Source organism: Dipodomys spectabilis, unplaced genomic scaffold, assembly GCF_019054845.1.
Source record: "Dipodomys spectabilis isolate Male_0828 unplaced genomic scaffold, ASM1905484v1 ptg000175l, whole genome shotgun sequence".
NCBI lineage: Eukaryota > Metazoa > Chordata > Mammalia > Rodentia > Heteromyidae > Dipodomys > Dipodomys spectabilis.
In genome coordinates this window covers 10,783,083-10,801,467 of record NW_024870852.1, presented here as the reverse complement: position 1 = coordinate 10,801,467, position 18,385 = coordinate 10,783,083, and the positions used below count along the sequence as shown (strand labels likewise).

At 48.8% G+C, this 18,385-nt stretch overlaps 1 protein-coding gene across 1 annotated transcript; it reads left to right on the top strand.

The window, feature by feature from the left end:
* Window positions 1-1,227: 1,227 nt before the first annotated feature.
* Sun5 (Sad1 and UNC84 domain containing 5) lies at window positions 1,228-17,117 on the top strand. The gene is made up of 13 exons (XM_042694643.1): window positions 1,228-1,307; window positions 3,012-3,058; window positions 3,231-3,305; window positions 4,357-4,423; window positions 5,044-5,105; window positions 7,699-7,748; window positions 8,784-8,818; window positions 9,575-9,683; window positions 13,941-14,019; window positions 14,602-14,717; window positions 15,307-15,474; window positions 15,949-16,035; window positions 16,998-17,117. The coding sequence occupies exons 1-13, from the start codon at window positions 1,228-1,230 to the stop codon at window positions 17,115-17,117; spliced, it is 1,095 nt and encodes a 364-aa protein (XP_042550577.1).
* The last annotated feature ends 1,268 nt before the right edge of the window (window positions 17,118-18,385 follow it).

Here is an 18,385-nt window from a genome sequence, read left to right as displayed (position 1 = left end):
TGGACTGCTCAGCACACTGGGTGGGTAGAGGCTCAAATATTGACCAAAGCTACTCTTGGTGTTTGCTTTTGCCACGAACAGTTCCTCTCCCTCAACAATTCCAGCAGCACAGAAGATACTTGGGTGACATCCAGGTGACACAAAAGGAAGATCCTCACCAGCCCCTCCCAAAGCCTGCAGCCTCCCCACCACAGGGCAGAACACCATTTGCTGAACACTGGCCACAGGAGAGATGTTCGGACAGCCATCTCCAGGGATGGAGGGTGCCTCTGCCAAGCCCCATGCTCAGGAGCCCTGTGTCTGGGACTGGAAGCCACAGGATGCTTAAACATGTTTGTAGGATGGATGGATGGATGGATAGATGGATGGATGGATGGATGGATGGATGGATGGATGGATGGATGGATGGATGGATGGATGGATGGATGGACTGATGAGCAGATGGATGGATGGAGTGGCAGAATGTTTCCCCTTCGCAAGATAATCTCAAGCATGTTGGATCAGTCTCCTGTTGCTGCTCTAACAAATTATCATCCCTTTCATGACTCCAAACACAAATTTATCATGCCTAAATATGTTCACGGTTGTAGTTTTAGCTCAATCAGTAACCAGGATGCTTTCAGTTATGTTTTTTTATTTTAATTTTTGTCCATTGTGGGACTTGAACTTGAGTAGCCCGAATATTGTCCCTAAACTCTTTTGCTCAAGGCTAGTGCTCTACCACTTTGAGCCACAGCAGCACTTCCAGTTTTTTTTATGGTTAATTGAAGATGAGTCTCAAGGACTTTCCTGCCCGGGCTGGCTTTGAACTGAGATCCTCAGATCTCAGCCTCCTGAGTAGCTAGGATTACAGGCATGAGCCACCAGTGCCTGGCCTTGCCTGGAAAAATTAATCAACCTTTATTTTCTTCTCCAAGCTCCTAATCTCATTATCTGTGAGCTGGCAATGAGTTCAGGGGATTACATTTCTAGTGACAGAAGTCTTAGGTGGGTCGATTTTCTTCTCCTGAAAATGGATAGATGGTCACACTATGCTCTGAGGTGAGACTCTGAGCCACACTGGAGACTGACCCTTCTCTGTCCACCTTCTCTGTGAGGTCACAGCGCCCACAGTTCCATCTCACGCCAGCAGATTCCACAAGTCACCTCCCAGGAGATACTGAGAGGGGTGGCAGCAGCCACTGCCTCCTCCCTTGACTACCAGAGATTCCCACCATTAATGCCCAGATGCCACGGTCTTCAAGGAACCCTGGGGACCCATGTTCCCTCCCCTCAGAAGATGTGGTCTATGCTACCAGGCCCAGGAGGTGAGGACAGCAGCCCCTCCTCACCACTTTTTCCCAGAATCCTTCAACTTCTCCTTTGGGAGTTGGCCACCATTGTCCATGTGCACTTAGAGAGGTGGCATCTGAGGACAGAGAGGCTGACGTGGTTTCTCCAAAGTTACCTGTCCAGGAGATAGCCCACGATGTCCCCTAGCCCCACATGCTCCTCCTAAAGGTCAGGCTAGTGAAGGCAGCAGATAAGGAAACAAACATCTTGGCTTCTTAATAGGTCTGGGGGCCTCCAACTGCAGATGACAGAAACTCTAACTCACAGTGATATCTCCTTCCGGCTTCCTCAGTGGGGCAGGGGGGGTGGGAGTGTCCCAAGATACAAAAACAAGCTATGGGGAGAGGGAAGACCTGTTAGAATTCAGTTGCCAATCTTTTAGATCAACACATAATAATTGTACATATTTATTGATACAACATGATCATGGGCACACAACATGATACTCTATGTAATGATAAAAATCAGGATAAAGAACATTACCTTTGTGTTGGGGACCTTCCAGCTCTTCTCTCCTCATTATTTTGAGATAAATAATTGTTATAAACTAGACACCTTCATGTGGTATATATTATCGGGAAAGTATACATAAATCCATACCTTTGGGGTTGTGTTAGCACATCTAGGCAATAGTGACTTGGCTTTCTGTCACCATAACAAAATTCCTGAGACAGTTATAGAGAAAGGATGTTTGGCTCATGGCTTGGCAATTCTAGTTCATGATCCCGGGGCCTCAGTGTTTTGTGTGGGTACATGGTGGCAAGAATGTGAGAGAGAAAAACAAACTGACGCCATATCTGGGAGTTAAAGAGAGAAAGAAGAGACCAGACTCCCACAATCCACTACCAACTGCTTTCCCAATGACCTAAACACCTCCTGTCAGGCTCCACCTCATAAGGGTTCACCGCTCCTCCCAAGAGTGCTACTGGGGAACAAAGAATTTGACACAGGGCCTTTGGGGGACACCCAACATCCAAACGTTAACAGGAATGTATATAATTCCCTAATAAATACGCACACATACAGAGGGAGCATAATACTGTCCAGAGACCACTGCCTTAAAAAATAAAAATGTTCAGAGTGGTAACAATGCATGACAAGAAATATACTCATTACCTTACTCATGTAACTGTTACCCCCTCATCTTTACAATTGAAAAAAAAATTTCTTTAATCTTGCTTACTAAGAGGTGCTCATGGAAGGTGGGGGGGATTAGGAATCAGTGTATATGAATTCCCCCCTCTGATTCTTCTCAAGATGTATGTTCCTTTTAGCCTCCACTCTGAGTCCCAAGAAGGCTTCTGGGAAGGAAGGAGAGGGCCATTGCTTCCTATGGTCTCCCTTTAGCAAAGAGAAAACCGTTCCCTCAAGTCCAGGACTTCCCTCTCCCACCCCTATGTTGGAACCAGTCACCACAAGGGGGATTACAGGATTGGAGGGTCACAACAGTCATCCACCAATCAGAATCGTCTAAGTAGGACTAGACCGGGAAAACATGGTCAGGCTTCCGCTGCCATCTCCGGCCACCAGAACCCTTTTGTCTAAAAGAAACCTGTCCTTGGTTCATAGCCTAGGAGGCTCAGCAAACGCCTCCGCCACTCAGTTTCTTAGACTGGAATATGGCAACATGGGGTTACTGTGTAAACTATGAAAAGTGATTTCAAACCTTGTCATTCCAGGGGCAACCAGCGAATCCGGGTGTCAGAGCAAGCCTCACCAGCCATGAGTGAGCAAGGGTGCCCCTGCATCCCGGGCTGCGGGCAGCAGAGGGGCTGAGGCAACCCATCATACCCAGCAAGAGGCGGGGCCACAGGGAGGGCAGCAAAGCTTACCCAGGCTCTGTAAGCTCATTCCAGAAGCTGGCAGTGACCTGACAGTCCTTCCTGTGTTCTCCATAGGTGATGCCTTTCTGTTGCCTGTCCAAGTCAACCCTCCAACCCTCAACCTGACTCAGTTCATGCTGGGACATGTGTGTATGTATATACCAAAGACCCAGAGCAGCCCTCAGGCTCTGAGTCTTCAGGCAGGCTCTCCTGATGGTGCCGAAGGCGAGCCCTTCCATCCCAGCTAGCAGCCCTACTCTATTCTAGTCACCCTACTCAATTCTATTCTACCCACCCATCCATCCACCCATTCATCCATCCACCTACCCACCCATCCACCCATTCATCCATCCACCTACCCACCCATCCATCCACCCACCCACCCATCCACCTACCCATCCATCCACCCATTCATCCATCCGCCTACCCACCCATCTATCCACCCACCTATCCATCTACCCATCTATCCATCCACTCATCCTCTTATCAACCCATCTACTTACCCATCTACACGAACATTCCTATACACACCCATCTACCCATCCAAATACCCATCTACCCACCCTTCCATCCACCCATCCACTGACACATCCATCCATTCATCCATCCACTCATCACCTCACCCATTCATTCACCCATCCACCCTTTCATCAACCCACTCATCCATCCATCCACTGAGTCATTGACCATGTCACTCACACCTTGTTAACATGTGATCAACTCATGTACTCTCCATCCACCCATCTCATTTTCCCCTCTTCTCATTTGCTTTCCTATTCCCCTATCTTCTGAGTCAAGCAGCCATTCTCTTCTCCATTCTTACATCTACCCATGTATCCTCCCACCTTCCCATCATCTTAAACCCCTACTTTCTTGTTTAGCTCCATACTGAGCTCTAGAGATAAATCCAACAAGGACCCTGCCTTGTCAAGCTCATAGCATCTAGGAATGAGCATTAGCACACTCCAGCTTTTTGTATTACCTGCTTCTAGCCATCAGGGCCCCGCTGCAGGCCAGCTCTGGCTAGCACTTCATGCCATAACTCCCTGCCTCTATAAACTGAGCCTGGTCCTGCGCTGAGCTCCACCAGCCAGTTCAAGGGTCTCCCTGCAACACCCCCATCTCTAGGACAGCCAGTGCGTCCCCACAGTGGAACAGAAACAAGGGCGTGGTTTCTCACTGTTCTCTGTCTTCTCTGCAGCCTGGTTTACCTACCTGGCTTGCTTCCTGAGAACCCAGGCACAGCAAGTTCTGTTCAACACCTGCAGGTAAGCAGAGAGAGTAGAGGGAGGGGGTGCGGGAACAGACCGCCGGTGACTACCATAACCCCTTTGTCTATCCTTGGTAGCCAGATCAGATCCTAAACTGCCTTTTGTCCATCCCTCCATCCCAGGATCCAGTTTGGCTCCCCATTGCTCCAGCTTCTCAGCCTGCAGCCTCTGGGATCCTGTCCCATCCCTATTTCCCAAGTTGCCTACCTTTCACATCCTACTATGGACCACAGGGTGGCAAGACTGGAATTCTCCCTCTCTTCCTGTCCTCTAGGCCATTCTCCCCACCTGAGCACTCATCTATTCATTCATCCACCTGTCCTGCCCACGTACATTCTTAGCTCCTGCTGCACCCACGCCTCATTGCTTCCTTCGAAGTTCACATTGTAAATGTTTCCTTGGTGCAAGGCTGCACCAGCAGGAGGCCCAGCCAACAGTGCCCTGCTGAGTGTTGGGCACGTTCACTGGAGGTCCTAGAAGGAGGACCTCCTGCTGCTGTTGAAGGGCAGACAGGTTCAGCTGGGGAGAGGAGAAGGGGCGGGAGGTAGCGAGAAAGTGAGGGGTAACCACCTGCCAGGACCTGGGGCCACCCTTGACCCTGCTTCTCTGGCTCCCAGGTGCAAGCAGCTCTGCCAAAAGCTGATGGAGAAGACTGGTCTTCTGGTCCTCTGTGCTTTTGGTATGTCTCCTGGGTCCTGACCTGGGTGGAGGCATCTGGGGCCCTGGCCCACCCTGGGAGGGAGAGACACGGGCTTGGGCTCTGTGTGACCCTCTATGTGAGTTTTCCCATCTGTCCAATGGGTGCCACTGCAAGGGATACGTGAAATGATGAGCAAGAACATTTTTTTTCAAAGCCAAGAAATGATTTGTGTACTATCAGCCTTTCCTCAAACTTTAATAACATAATTATTATTATATTATCATTAATAATATATGACATATATCATATGTTAATAATAATATGCTATTCTGATTTATTATAGCCTCTAAGTCTAGCCTCCTCTGAGTCTAGCCTCCTTCTGCCTCCCAGAATGGTTTTGCTTTCCCACCTCCACCTGAGTTCACACTTTTAAAGCATATCATTCAGGGGTTTGTAGCCTATTTTAAGGTCATGCATCTACCACCATCAAATTGCAAAACGTTGTCACCAAGCCAGAAAGAAAGCGCTCTGTAGTCATTCATTCCCCCATGCCTCTAGGCAGACACTCTTCTTCTGCCCATATGGATTTGCCTGCCCTGAATATTTCCAATGAGTCAATGAAGCAGTGTGGGCTGTGTGGCTTTTCATGTAGCCATGTTTCCAGAATATATCTATGGTGTAGCAGGTATCAGGACTTCATTCCTTTTTCTGATTCAGAATGTTCCTGTGAGGTCACATGGCACTTCTTCCCATCATGCCCTGGGTTCCCACTCAACCAATGAAAAGAGGCGGGGCGGCACATGCACGAGCCATCAAGCAGTCAGTGCAAAACCCAGGGAGGAAATATGAGAGGAGCCCCATGCTGTAGTAACAGCCCTCCAGGAGGATTCCCTGGGACTCCCAAGTTCTGGGTCCCGCTCTATCGAGAGTGTGGGTGCCCCAGCTTTGTTCTTTTTCAAGATTGGTTTGACTATGAGCCTTACCTCTTCATGAGCTTTACAATCAACCTTTACATTTTTCCAATCCACAAATAGATAGATATCTATGTTGATAGATACCTCTGTCTCCTCTAGTTTCTCTGACAATGTTTTGTTACATTTTGTTACATCTTTAGCATACAGGTGCTGTTATTTTTCCTGTTAAGCTTACTCCTAGGTATTTTGATATTTGTTTTTTGGTTTTGGGGTTTTGGGGTTTTTTGGGGGGGGGTTGTTTTGTTTTGTTTGGTCATGGGGCCTGAACTCTGGGCCTGGGAGCTCTCCCTCAGCTCTTCAGCTCAAGGCTAGCACTCTACCACTAGAGCCATAGCTCCACTTCTGGCTTTTTCTGCTTATGTGGTGCTGAAGAATTGAACCCAGGGCCTCATGCATGCAAGGCAAGCACTCTACCACTGAGCCACCTTCCCAGCCCCATATTTTGATATTTTTGATGCCATTATAGCCAGAATTGTTTTCTTCAACTTCAGATGTATATTTTTATGTGTATAGATACAACTGATGTTGTATATTGTTCTTGTATTCTGCAACCTTTGCTGAATTCAGTTCTTAGTTCTGATAAAGGGCAGGGTGCCTCATCTTCAATATCTTAGAATTCTGTATGCAGATCATGTCATTTGCAAGAGGGACAGTTTGGCTCTTCTATGTGAAAATATGGATGTCTTTTCTTTCTTTTCCATGACTTACTGACCTGGTAGAACCTCCAATATAATGTTAAGTACTAATAGAAAGAACAGACATACCTGTCTTGCTCCTGATCTCAAAGGAAAGCATCTCATTTTTCACCATTCAGTAGGATGTTCACTGTGGATTTTTCTTAACAGCCCTTATCAGGTTGAGAAAGTTTTCTTTTATTCCTAGTTATGTATATGATCAAAAACAACAAATAGATGGACAGTGGTCATGCATGCACACAATCCCAGCTCCTCAGGAGAGAGAGGCAGGAAGATCTCAATCTGAGGCTAGCCTAGGCAAAAGTATGAGACCCTATCTGAAAACAACAACAGCAACAAACCAAATGTCAAAGCACTGGAGAACATACTTCACGCTTGCCTAGTGAACATGAGGTCCTGAGTTCAACCTCCATACTACAGCAACCATCAATTTTGTTACATATTAAAGGCTTTCAAATAATAGATTTCGGGGCTGGGAAGATGGCTCAGTGGTAGAGCGCATGCCTTGCATGCCAGAGGTCCTGGGTTCGATTCCTCAGCACCACATAAGCAAAAAGAAAAAAGCCGGAAGTGGCGCTGTGGCTCAAGTAGTAGAGCGCTAGCCTTGAGCTGAAGAGCTGAGAGACAGCGCCCAGGCCCAGAGTTCAGGCCCCATGACCAGACCCAAAAAAAAAAAAAAAAAAAACAATCAAATAATAGATTTCAACCCGCTGGAATTCACACAATGCAGAAAAGACTGCTTCTTCTCTTGGACAATCAGTCTGTGACAAGGCTGGGGTAGGAGAGTGAAAGGAGAAACGCACCACCCTGTGTAGGTGGCGCACATTAATGTACAATATCATGTGAATACAAGATAGCTACTCTCCTTTCCCAGGGGAGAAAAGTGCATTTAGAGAGATTAACTTCTCCCAACATTGCACAGGCCCCAAGCTCTTAACCTTGCATTGTTCTTGTAACCCACAGGATTCTGGATGTTTTCTATGCATTTGCCATCGAAAATGGAAGTCTGGCAGGTGAGTGTGAGAGCGTGAGCCCACCACAGGCCCACAACTGACTGGCCAGTCTCACCTCAGTCAGTCAATATGCCCTCCATAGTCCTCTTATTCTCCCCCAAATCTGCACTCTGCTCAATTCCTGACTCGTCCTACATCCTGATCTCTACCAAGAACCCCCTCTCCGGCAAATGTGACTTCCAAAGAGTGGACAGCTGTCCTATCATTTACTCCAGAGGTGGCCCACTGCCCTATCTCAAGCTCCCACTTAAAGAGATTATTATTCTTTTCTGTGTAAATGAAATGAGAGCCATTTGATTTCTTTTTCTGGGGAGGGGAGGAAATCAGCAACCAGAGCTCCCCAGAGCTCTGTCTCTCTCTCCCAGAGAGATCTGTCTCTCCCTCTCCCCTTATCTCCCATGAACTCCTTCAGCTCTCTCAATGCCCAACTAAAATGTCACCTCCTCAAGAAACGCCCAAAGAGAACCACATTTTCTTTCTACTATTCACAGTGATTGTGACCACCGCTCCAATTGTACTAGAAACCCCTTGGGGGTGTCCAGCTCTGTGTGAGGCATGGGGCAGCTACTACCAAATGTTGGGTGCCTGGGGTCCAGAAGAGAATGTGAAGAGAGAATGGATAGCAGGCTAGATGAGTGGATGGGTGAATGGGTGGATGGGTGGATGGGTGGATGGATGGATGGATGGATGGATGGATGGATGGATGGATGGATGGATGGATGGAAGAGAGTATGGGTGGGAGGGTGGGTGGTATATAGGACTGAAGATCAGACAGGGGAGGCGGATTTAAGGTAGAGAAGGTGGGAAGATGAAACTGTAGATGGAGTAGGGGAGCGTGGTGGTTGGGGTTGGGCTGGCTGGCTGGCTAGATTAAAGGGAGAATACTTGGGATTTGGAGCACGGAGATGATGAGCAGATGGATGGAAGTACAAACATGAGAGTGGATGGATGGTTGTGGGAGAACAGATGGATGAAGCACTATTGGGTCCAGATTAGGCCATTTGACAGAGATCTCTGCTTTCTTCATTACCCCAGGATGACAGTATAAACAGTCCACTGCAGAGCTTGAAGTAAGTGAAACCTACTGATGGGTCCTATTATCATTTTTACAAACACAGCTTTAGCAAGAATCTGTGGTCTTTTGGCTTACAATGTGGGCAGCATGATCAGAATCTGGACTTAAGTCCTACCTCCCATAGATCCTCCCTATCTCACCTTATGACAGTTTCCCTCTCTGGAACTTGGACTCATTTTGTGAGTTGAGGTCAAATGTGGTTTTTGTTTGTTTGTTTTGAAGTCAACCATTTAAAGAAAATGTGAAGCGTATTGAACAGTTGCAGCCCATAGTCAGTGCTCAGTAATGGCTGCTGAGAAGACATTATAACCAAGGAGTCACCCAAGTGGCAGCACCTTTGATCACAGATAAAATGCTAAGGGCTTCTGGGCACAGGTAGCTCATGCCTATAATCCTAGCTACTCAGGAAGCCAGCCTGGGTGGGAAGTCCATGAGACCCTTCCAATTAACTACCAAAAACCCAGAAATGGGCTGTGGCTCAAGTGGTGGTAGAGTGCTAGTGTTGAGCAAAAGAAGCTCAGGGACAGCACCCAGGCCCTGAGTTCAAGCCCCAGGACACACACACACACACACACACACACACACACACACACACACACACACACGGAACCTGCTGGGTGTTAGGACAAGCAAGAGAACAGAAGAATACAACCTAATTCTTTGAAGGTTGTGTAGCAAAGGGCGGATCTGAGGGTGGAAATAGCATTACAAAGCAGTCGGTTCTTGTTTTCTTTCACTCCTTCCTGAAAAGGATGTACCAGGAGAAGGTTCGATATCACAGTGGGGAAATCCAGGACCTCCGAGGTAGCCTGAACCTGCTCATTGCCAAACTGCAGCAGATGGAAGCCATGTCTGATGAGGTGAGATGCTGGCTAGTCTGCTCCTCCCACAAACTCCAGACCTCTCTTTATTTGATGCCGTTCCTGTATCCCAAGTCTTTCTTGGTTTCATTTTTATGGAGCATATCTCCCAGGTAGCTTCCTGGAAAAGAGTAAAAGGAGAAGTGTGTTTTGCTCTTTTAGCACTTGCATGTTTAAAAACAGCCATATTCTACATACCCTTGCACTTGGATATAGAATTCTAGGAAGGAAAATTTCCTTGGAACATTTTGAAGGGAATCCAATATCATGTTCTGGTTTATACTGTTGCTTTGGAGAAGTGCAACACCGCTATTATTTTTTCAGTCCTTTGTGTCTAATTGTTATTATCCTGGGAGCTTCTAAGATATTTTTTTTCCTTCAGAATCCTGAGTATAACCTGACTAAGAGTTGCTAAACCTACTGAATCTTTTCAATAGTTGGGAGGTTTTTTGGTTCCTTACCTATCTCTTAAAATATTGCTTCTTGGGACTGGGAAGGCGGCTCAGTGGTAGAGTGCTTGCCTCGCATGCATGAGGCCCTGGGTTCGGTTCCTGAGCACTACATAAGCAGAAAAAGCTGGAATTGGTGCTGTGGCTCAAGTGGTAGATTGCTGGCCTTGAGCTGAAGAGCTGAGGGACAACACCCAGGCCCAGAGTTCAGGCTCCATGACTGACAAAAAAAAAAAAAAATGCTTCTTAGCCAGGCACCAGTAACACACCTGTAATGCTAGCTGTTCAAGAAGCTGAGATCTAAGGATTGTAGTTCAAAGCCATCCAGGGCAGGAAAGTCCATCAGACTCCTATCTCCAATTAACTACCAAAAAAAAAAGCCAGAAGTAGAACTGTAGCTCAAGTGGTAGAGCACTAGTGTTGAACAAAGAAAACCTCAGGGAGCCAGGCACTGGTGGCTCAAGCCTGTAATCCTAGCTACTCAGGAGGCCGAGATCTGAGGATCACACAGTTCAAAGCCAGCCCAGGGGAAGTCCATGAGACTCTTATCTCCAATAAACCACTCAGAAAATTTAAAGTGGTGCTGTGGCTCAAGTGGTAGAGTGCTAGCCTTGAGCTGAAGAGCTGAGGGACAGCGCCAGGCCCAGAGTTCAAGCCCCACGACCAACAAAACAACCAACAACAACAAAAAAAAAAACCCTCAGGTACAGCATCCAGGCCCTGAGTTCAAGCCCCGGGACTCACACAAGCACACACGCACGCACGCATGCATGTGCATGCATGTGCACATCTCTCTCAGATTCTGATCATATTTACATTAAACCTTTCGAATGTGTCTCACATCATTCCTATGCTATTCTCTGGCTTGTTTTTTGTGTTTTCATTCTTTTTCTTTATGTGCCTAAGTTTTTTTATTTTCTTTTGAACTCTCTTTTGGTTCACTAATAATTCTGTATTCTCTGTGAAATCTACTGTCTACTTCAGGTATTACTTAGTTCTAGAATCCACATTTGAGTCTTTTTCATCTATTTTAGTTCTATGGTGAATTTCTCTATTATTTTATCCATACTATCAAGCATTTCCTTTTCTTAACATATGAGTCATGACTGTTTTAAAAATCTCTGCCTGCCTAGTTGACATATGATCAGTTACAATTAAAAGTTGCCTTTTTTCCAGAAAAAAAAAATCTCTTCCTGGACTGGCTATGATCTCTTTCTAGTTTCTGGAGTTTTTCTCTTGAGTATGCACCATATTGTTTCATTCCACTTAATGTGTAATAATTTTTCATATTTTCTGGACATCGTCTATAGAAAAATGCTATATGCTTTTTTATGACTTCCACTGAGAGTCCCCTCTCCCACTTTTTCTATAAGGAAGATGAAGTGTTCCAGACACGCACCAAACTGGTTACACAAACCTGGATGTCAAATTTTGTAAGGCTTATTCAGAGGTTTTCTGCTTAATTCTTTTGACTCCTGCCCACACAGCTCCCAAAAACTTGGCAGATGTCTTAATGGGAAACACCATCTGTCTGAGGCTCTCAAGTCTAATTTTGTCTTCCAGCCTTGCGTGAATGTGACATCTCTGGTACCAATGATGCCTTTTTTGGCAGGAACAAACTTGGATTCTCAGCTACTGATTGTGCCCAGAAATGGTGCTGTAACCAGGTGAAATTCAGCTAGAACCCCTTTGTGTCAACTCTTAGAGGGAGCTCAAAGTGTGGCCTCAGCATACGGTGCCTACAGTAGTCAGCTGGCAGCCAGCGTCAGCCTCTAGCTGCTCCTAATGTACATGCATACTAGTGTGTGCATGCTAAGATGTGTGTTAATATATGTATATTAATGTGGGCATGACAATATGTGCATGCCAATAATGTATGCAGACTGAAGATATGTGCATACTAATGTATGCATACTAATGTGTTTCCTTGGTGAATATCTGATACAAATACCCTAGAGTGAAGAATTCCCCAAAGAATGGTAGGGAGGAAGTCTTAGCATTCATTCTCTGTACACACATACTTAATCTAGGTCCGATCTAACTCTACCTGCTGGGCCAGAGACCCTCTGACTTCTGTTTTGTTTTGTTTTGTTTTAATCAGTCGTGGGGCTTGAACTCTGGGCCTGGGCGCTATCCTTCAGCTCTTCAGCTCTACCACTCAAGCCACACAGCACCACTTCCGGTTTTCTGGTGGTTTATTGGAGATAAGAGTCTCATGGACTTTCCTGCCTGGGCTGGCTTTGAACCAGGATCCTCAGATCTCAGCCTCCTGATTAGCTAGGATTACAGGCTTGAGCCACCAGCACCGGCCCTCCAACTTTTGTTTTATTAAGATCCTAGCTGTATGACAAAATAAAACAAAGGGGACCTGGTCATGTGACTCCACCCATACCAGTTCTGCCCCAGTGCCCTCCCTGCATCTCTCCCCAGGCAGGAGAGCCCTGGGGGCAACAACTGTTCACAACTCCCACGTCTAGGTTAGTCCTGCCAGTTCTGGATTTTTATGTAAATGGAATCCTCAATAATGTTCTCAATGCTATGCAGTCATTAAGCACCTACTGTGTGCTGGGCCCAATGCCAGAATCCCCAGCAAGCTTAGAGGCAGAGAAGGTAGAGAACACTGGGGAGCTTTCCTGGAGTTGAGACTGGTTTTAAGGAGACTGATTTGAAGGTTTTGCTTGGCAGGTAGGGTGAAGGTTAATGCTTCATACTTGGGAGCTGTGTGACCTCAGGTAGGTTATCAATCTCTCTGAGTCTGTTTCCACATCAACAAAATAGTCATAATCACTGCCCTGCATGACAACCTTCCCAAGACTTCCCCATGCCCAGAGAGGCCATGACCAACCAAGCAAGGTGACAGGGCTGCTCCACATGGGATTCACTGCTTCCTGGGAGCATCTAGAGGCTGATGCTGCCAGCTGACTACTCAGGCTGTGGACCAAAGAACCCGCTCGTGGCTCATTCATGTCACCCTCACATCATGGAGCTGGCTTCTACGAGTGACTTCCATGAGCTGCCTTTCCCATCTGCTAGCCCTCCCCCCACTTCCCCCGCCCACCTGGGAAAATAGATGCGATGAAAGAAGACAGTGGGGCGGAGGCCTTGTTATACCCTTTGTTGGAAAACAGAATCAGCCCCAACTGTGAAGTTAAACAGCAAGAGTAGTTGGCACTGGCTGTGCGCCAACTAGGCTACAATGCAGGGTTAAGAGCCTGGGAGCGGGCGGTGGGCTCTGCCTCTCCTCAGCTGTTACTCCTAAGTGGAGTGATACTAGCAGGAACTCCCTAGGGAGGCCATGGGGGCTTGGAGGAGCACAGTCCTGGCATATAGTAGAAGCCTTAAAGATCTCTCTAATCCATATCCCCACCCCAAACTGAGGGCGCTAGGTAGGACTGGCACCTCCACCTTATAAACAATCAAGATGCAGAGGCGCCGATGGCCCAAGACCTCACAGCAGTAAGGATCAGCCTGATTGTAGAGCCCCCCGGCCCTTGACCTCCCAGACTGGGACCCCCATGTGACATCCAGTCATTGCACACATGAATGATCACCAAAGACGCAGTGAGGGAGAGGGTGGCTCTGTGCCAGCTGGGTCTCCTCGCAGTGTGGTGCCCAGGCCGGCATGGACCAGCCATGGCCCCTGCGGGCAGGGTAGAGAGAACGATGTCTCCTGAGGCAGTCTGACCTCTGGTGCACGCACGCACACGCGCGTGCGCGCACACACACACACACACACACACACACACACACACACACACACACACACACACACACAGCAGGACACAGCTTGTATTCTCTGCCTTCACAGGAAAAGATGGCCCAGAAAATAATGAAGATGATTCAAGGGGATTACATCGAAAAGCCAGACTTTGCCCTGAAGTCAATAGGTAAGTGGCGGCCTCCCTCCCACATGCCCATGCCAGGGGTCCCCAGAAACTTTCCAGAGGCTGGGTGCCTACCCAGCTGGATGGTGCCTACCCAGGATGGCCTAGCTGCTGCTAGGGAAATTCATCCTCCAGCTGGCTTTCTTGCTACAGTTTTGTTTTCTCTCCTGGGGTCTAGGTGGGGATGGGGGGAAGGAGGGTTGGGCTCCCTGATTCTCAACTCTTCCTGGCCCCTCTGCACCTCACACACTCGCTACTCCCTACATGCACAGGTCAGCAGAGCCCTGGGGTTTGGGGGAGCCGATTTCAGGAGCACACAGCCCAGTCGTGGTGGGTTGAGTATGGAACCCGCCACGAGGGCTTGGCATAGTGGGTATACAGAGAGCAGCCAGCTACGTGCCAACCCCAGCTTTGTCCACACACAGCCTGCCAGATGGCGGCTCTTACTCCTGCTATGGCGGGGGCCTCTCCTCTTTCCCACCTCCCAAGGGTGACATGGAGATCCAGCCAGGGCCCAATGACCCAGGAGGGCCCAGTCAGTGCAGGTCCTGCCACCAGCAGAGGCTGAGACCCTCTCCCGCACAGGCTCCAGCATCGACTTTGAGCACACATCACCCACCTACCACCACGACAAGGCCCGCTCCTACTGGAACTGGATCCGGCTGTGGAACTACGCTCAGCCCCCGGACGTGATCCTTGAGGCAGGCCACAGCAGGAGAGGGGTCCTGGCAGGGCAGGGTGGGACCCCCGAAACTGGTGGTAGAGGTGAGGGAAGGAGGGCAGGGGAACGGGAGACAGAGATGGGGCAACACCATGGCGGGGATAATGGGCGAGGAAGGTGAGGGCTAATGTATGGCAACCTGGAGGCCCACCCTAGGGCCCAGGCTGTTTCCATTTTGGAAAGGATAGTATCAAGGCTCAAGGAGCCAGGTCAGCTGGCTACAGCCACACAGCTGGCCCCAGGTATGTGGCAGAGTGCGAATTCAAACCTGAGCTTCCTCACCCCTCCACAATCCTGCCCCTCAGTCGAGGGGTCAGACACAATGCCCAATGGTCAGATGACTGTGAGACCCTATGTGTGTGTGTGTGTTGGGTAAATGACTGACTATAGATGAATGAGTTCCAGGGGGAACAATCGGAGGCAGGAAAGCCCTGGGAGGGCCTCTGCCCTCACTGCCCTCAGAGCAGGCCATGGCCCTGGAGCTTGGCTGTGGACGGGAAGGCCTGGCTCCTTCACCACGGCTGGGAAAGCCATGCCCACCATCGCCTTCCTTGCTCTGCCTCTTCCAGCCCAACATGACACCAGGCAACTGCTGGGCCTTTGCGGGTGACCACGGAAAGGTGACCATCCGATTGGCCCAGAAGGTCTACCTGACCAATATCACCCTGCAACACATTCCCAAGACCATCTCACTGTCCGGCTGCCAGGACACTGCCCCCAAGGACTTCGTCATCTATGTAAGGGCACCCCGACATGAAGCGAAGCTTGGCTAAGGGACTGAGGGGCACCTGTGGTTTCAGAAAGCACCCCAATTCTCACAGGCCCGGGGAACAGTGGGAGGGGGCAGGGGTAGGGTGGGGAAGGATGGGGTTGGGGACAATTGTCACCTTGCAACAAAGGCACCAGGTAGCTATCCAAATTCAGTCCCAGGCTTTTCAGAGCTAGACGAGACTAAACTGTTTTACGGGGGGAGGTCGAGAGAATGATCAGTTTTCTCAATAAAATGGGGCCCAGAGAAAGGCCAGGGAAGCACCCCCACTTTATACATTAGCAGCAGAGTTGGAAGATGCTCAGCCTCTGACTCCTGGGCCTACTCTTTCCCTGTCCATGATGCAGTGTGTGCTACCCACCTGGGGGGGAGCCCCTGTCCTGGCAGGTGCACCAGTGTCAGCTCTGCTGTATCTGACACCTTCTCTTTGTCTGGTCCACAGGGCATTGAATGTCCCTCCAAGGAGGAAGTGTTCCTGGGGGCATTCCAGTTTCAGCCAGAAAACATCATTCAGATGTTCCCCCTCCAGGTACCTGAGGAAGCCACCTGCCCAGACACCCACTGAGCATGCCCAGGGTGTAGCTGTAACCAGGGCCCTACACCCCAGTAACATCTGTTACTGAGCCATTTGGCAGAAAAGGAAACTAAGCCTTGGAATGATGTTGCTGCTATCCTGGGCCAAAAACAAAACAAACAAACACCCTAGAAAGATCCAGCCAGCTAAAACCATCCTTCCTGTCCCCAATCCCCCCAGAGTCCTCCCAGGTGCCACCAGGGGCCTCTGTTGGGGGTTGCTGGCTCCAAATTTATTTCCCATATTGTCAGCCCCTCATCACAGGTGAGGAAACTGAGGCAGGAAGACAATGCAGAGAGGAAGACTTGGCCAGGCTTGGGAATCCAGGCAACACTGGCCTAAATCTCAGCCCAGACATAAATCCTGTGTGACCTTAAGCCTTTACCCTTCTCAGGCCTCAGTTTCCCCTTTTGCATTTCCCTGGGAGGTTCCGACCAGGCTGTGAGATCCTGAGAACCAAGCCTCTTTGTGTATGGGGGAGGAAGTGTGATAAACACAGGCTTCTCGGGCTGGGGAAGCCAAAGGTGAGCATTACACTTAGTGCCTACCACGTGCCAGGGGCTGGTGAGCCTCTAGCAGCACCAACAGTTCATCTCACAGCAGTCCTGGGAGGTAGCCATTACCTCTCACATCTTCCATGGGAGACAGGCCAGAGAGGAACGAGGGCTTGCTCAGGGCCTCACAGCGCTTACATCACCAGGGCTCCAAGCCTGCGGTGTTTTCCCTAGCTCAGTTACATCTGTCCTTCTTCCTATCCTGGCCCTGAGTGCTGTGTTGCCTTGGGACAGTTCATTCCCTTCTCTAGACCTTAGTTCTCCTACCTGTGAAATGGGAAAGTTCTCTTCCATTCTCCAATGCCTCTCTGCCAGAGACAGAGGGGCCTATGGGTGAGCTGCATCTCTGATTCCTCGTTCCAGAACCATCCACCCCGGGCCTTTGGTGCCGTCAAGGTGAAGATCTCAAGCAACTGGGGAAACTCGCGCTTCACCTGCATGTACCGTGTGCGCGTGCATGGCTCCGTGACTTTGCCCAAATAGAACTAACTAGAACCCCGACCTGAGAGAGAGTAAAGTTTATTCTTTAACCCAGCCCAAGTCTGAATGTGTCTGGGTCCTGGTGAGGGAGAGTGGCCTAGCATTGGACATCAGTCCAGAATGAGCAATTATTGATCACCTACTGGGTGCCCAGTAGCCAACAATCCCCTCCCCTCACACACACACACACAGTGAAAGCTCTGAGTAGCAAAGTGATTTGCTGGAGGCCACAGCCAACAAAGGCAGCCTTGGGCTTCAGACCCAGGCAGTCAGGCTCTTATATGGGAGACAGCCTAATGCTTTCAAATGGAGCACTGTCCCTACCTACACAGGACCTTCAGCAATTCCACTCCCCTGGGGCCTGAATGATGGGCGACAGGGACAGAGTGATAACTGTTATAGCAGCAGATAAGTCTTCCTCTATCTATCTTGGAGTATTTTAACATCCTAGGGATAATGTGCTGTGAGATGTGGGGCCAGACACACACCCTCACTGGACCCCAACTTCAGTCACTATATTTTAGTTTGGATGATCTTTGTCATGGTTGTGTAAAGTTTCTACCTTCACTGGGCACCAGTGGCTCATGCCTGGAATCCTAGCTACTCAGGGGGCTGAGATCTGAGAATCAAGTTTTGAAGTCTGGCTTCAAGGAAAGTCCACGTGACTCTTATCTCTAACCCCTAGAAAACCAGAAGTGGCACTGTAACTCAAAGTGGTAGAGTGCTAGTCTTGGATGAAAGAGCTCAGGGATAGCGTCCAGGCCCTGTGTTCAAGCCCCACAAATATATATTATATATTTCCCCACCTTCTAGTACTGAGAGTATATAGACATGGTAGAAATAGTGTCTGCTGCTAGTGTCTGCCATGACTCTGGCACAAAATCCCAGCACACAGCATGACCCACAGTGAGGGGTGAACACCAAGGTGACTCAACCTCTGGCCCCAAGCAGGAAGTAAGACGACTAGCTCTCTGGGAGGGGGTGACATTACCCTCCAAAATAGGGTCCTAATAGAACTGGAGGGACAAGGGGTGAACAAATGTAGCACTGGCACTCATTGGATACTATGTGGAAAGTGAACTATACTATGGGAGAGAAAAACTTGGGGAGGGCAAGGGAAAGAGGGACATTGTCCAAAAAGAAATGTACTCTTTACTTACATGTAACTGTAACCCCTCTGTACATCACTTTTATAATAGTAAAAGTTATTTTAAAAAAAAAAAACAGGAGCCAGGCGCTGGTGGCTCACGCCTGTAATCCTAGCTACTCAG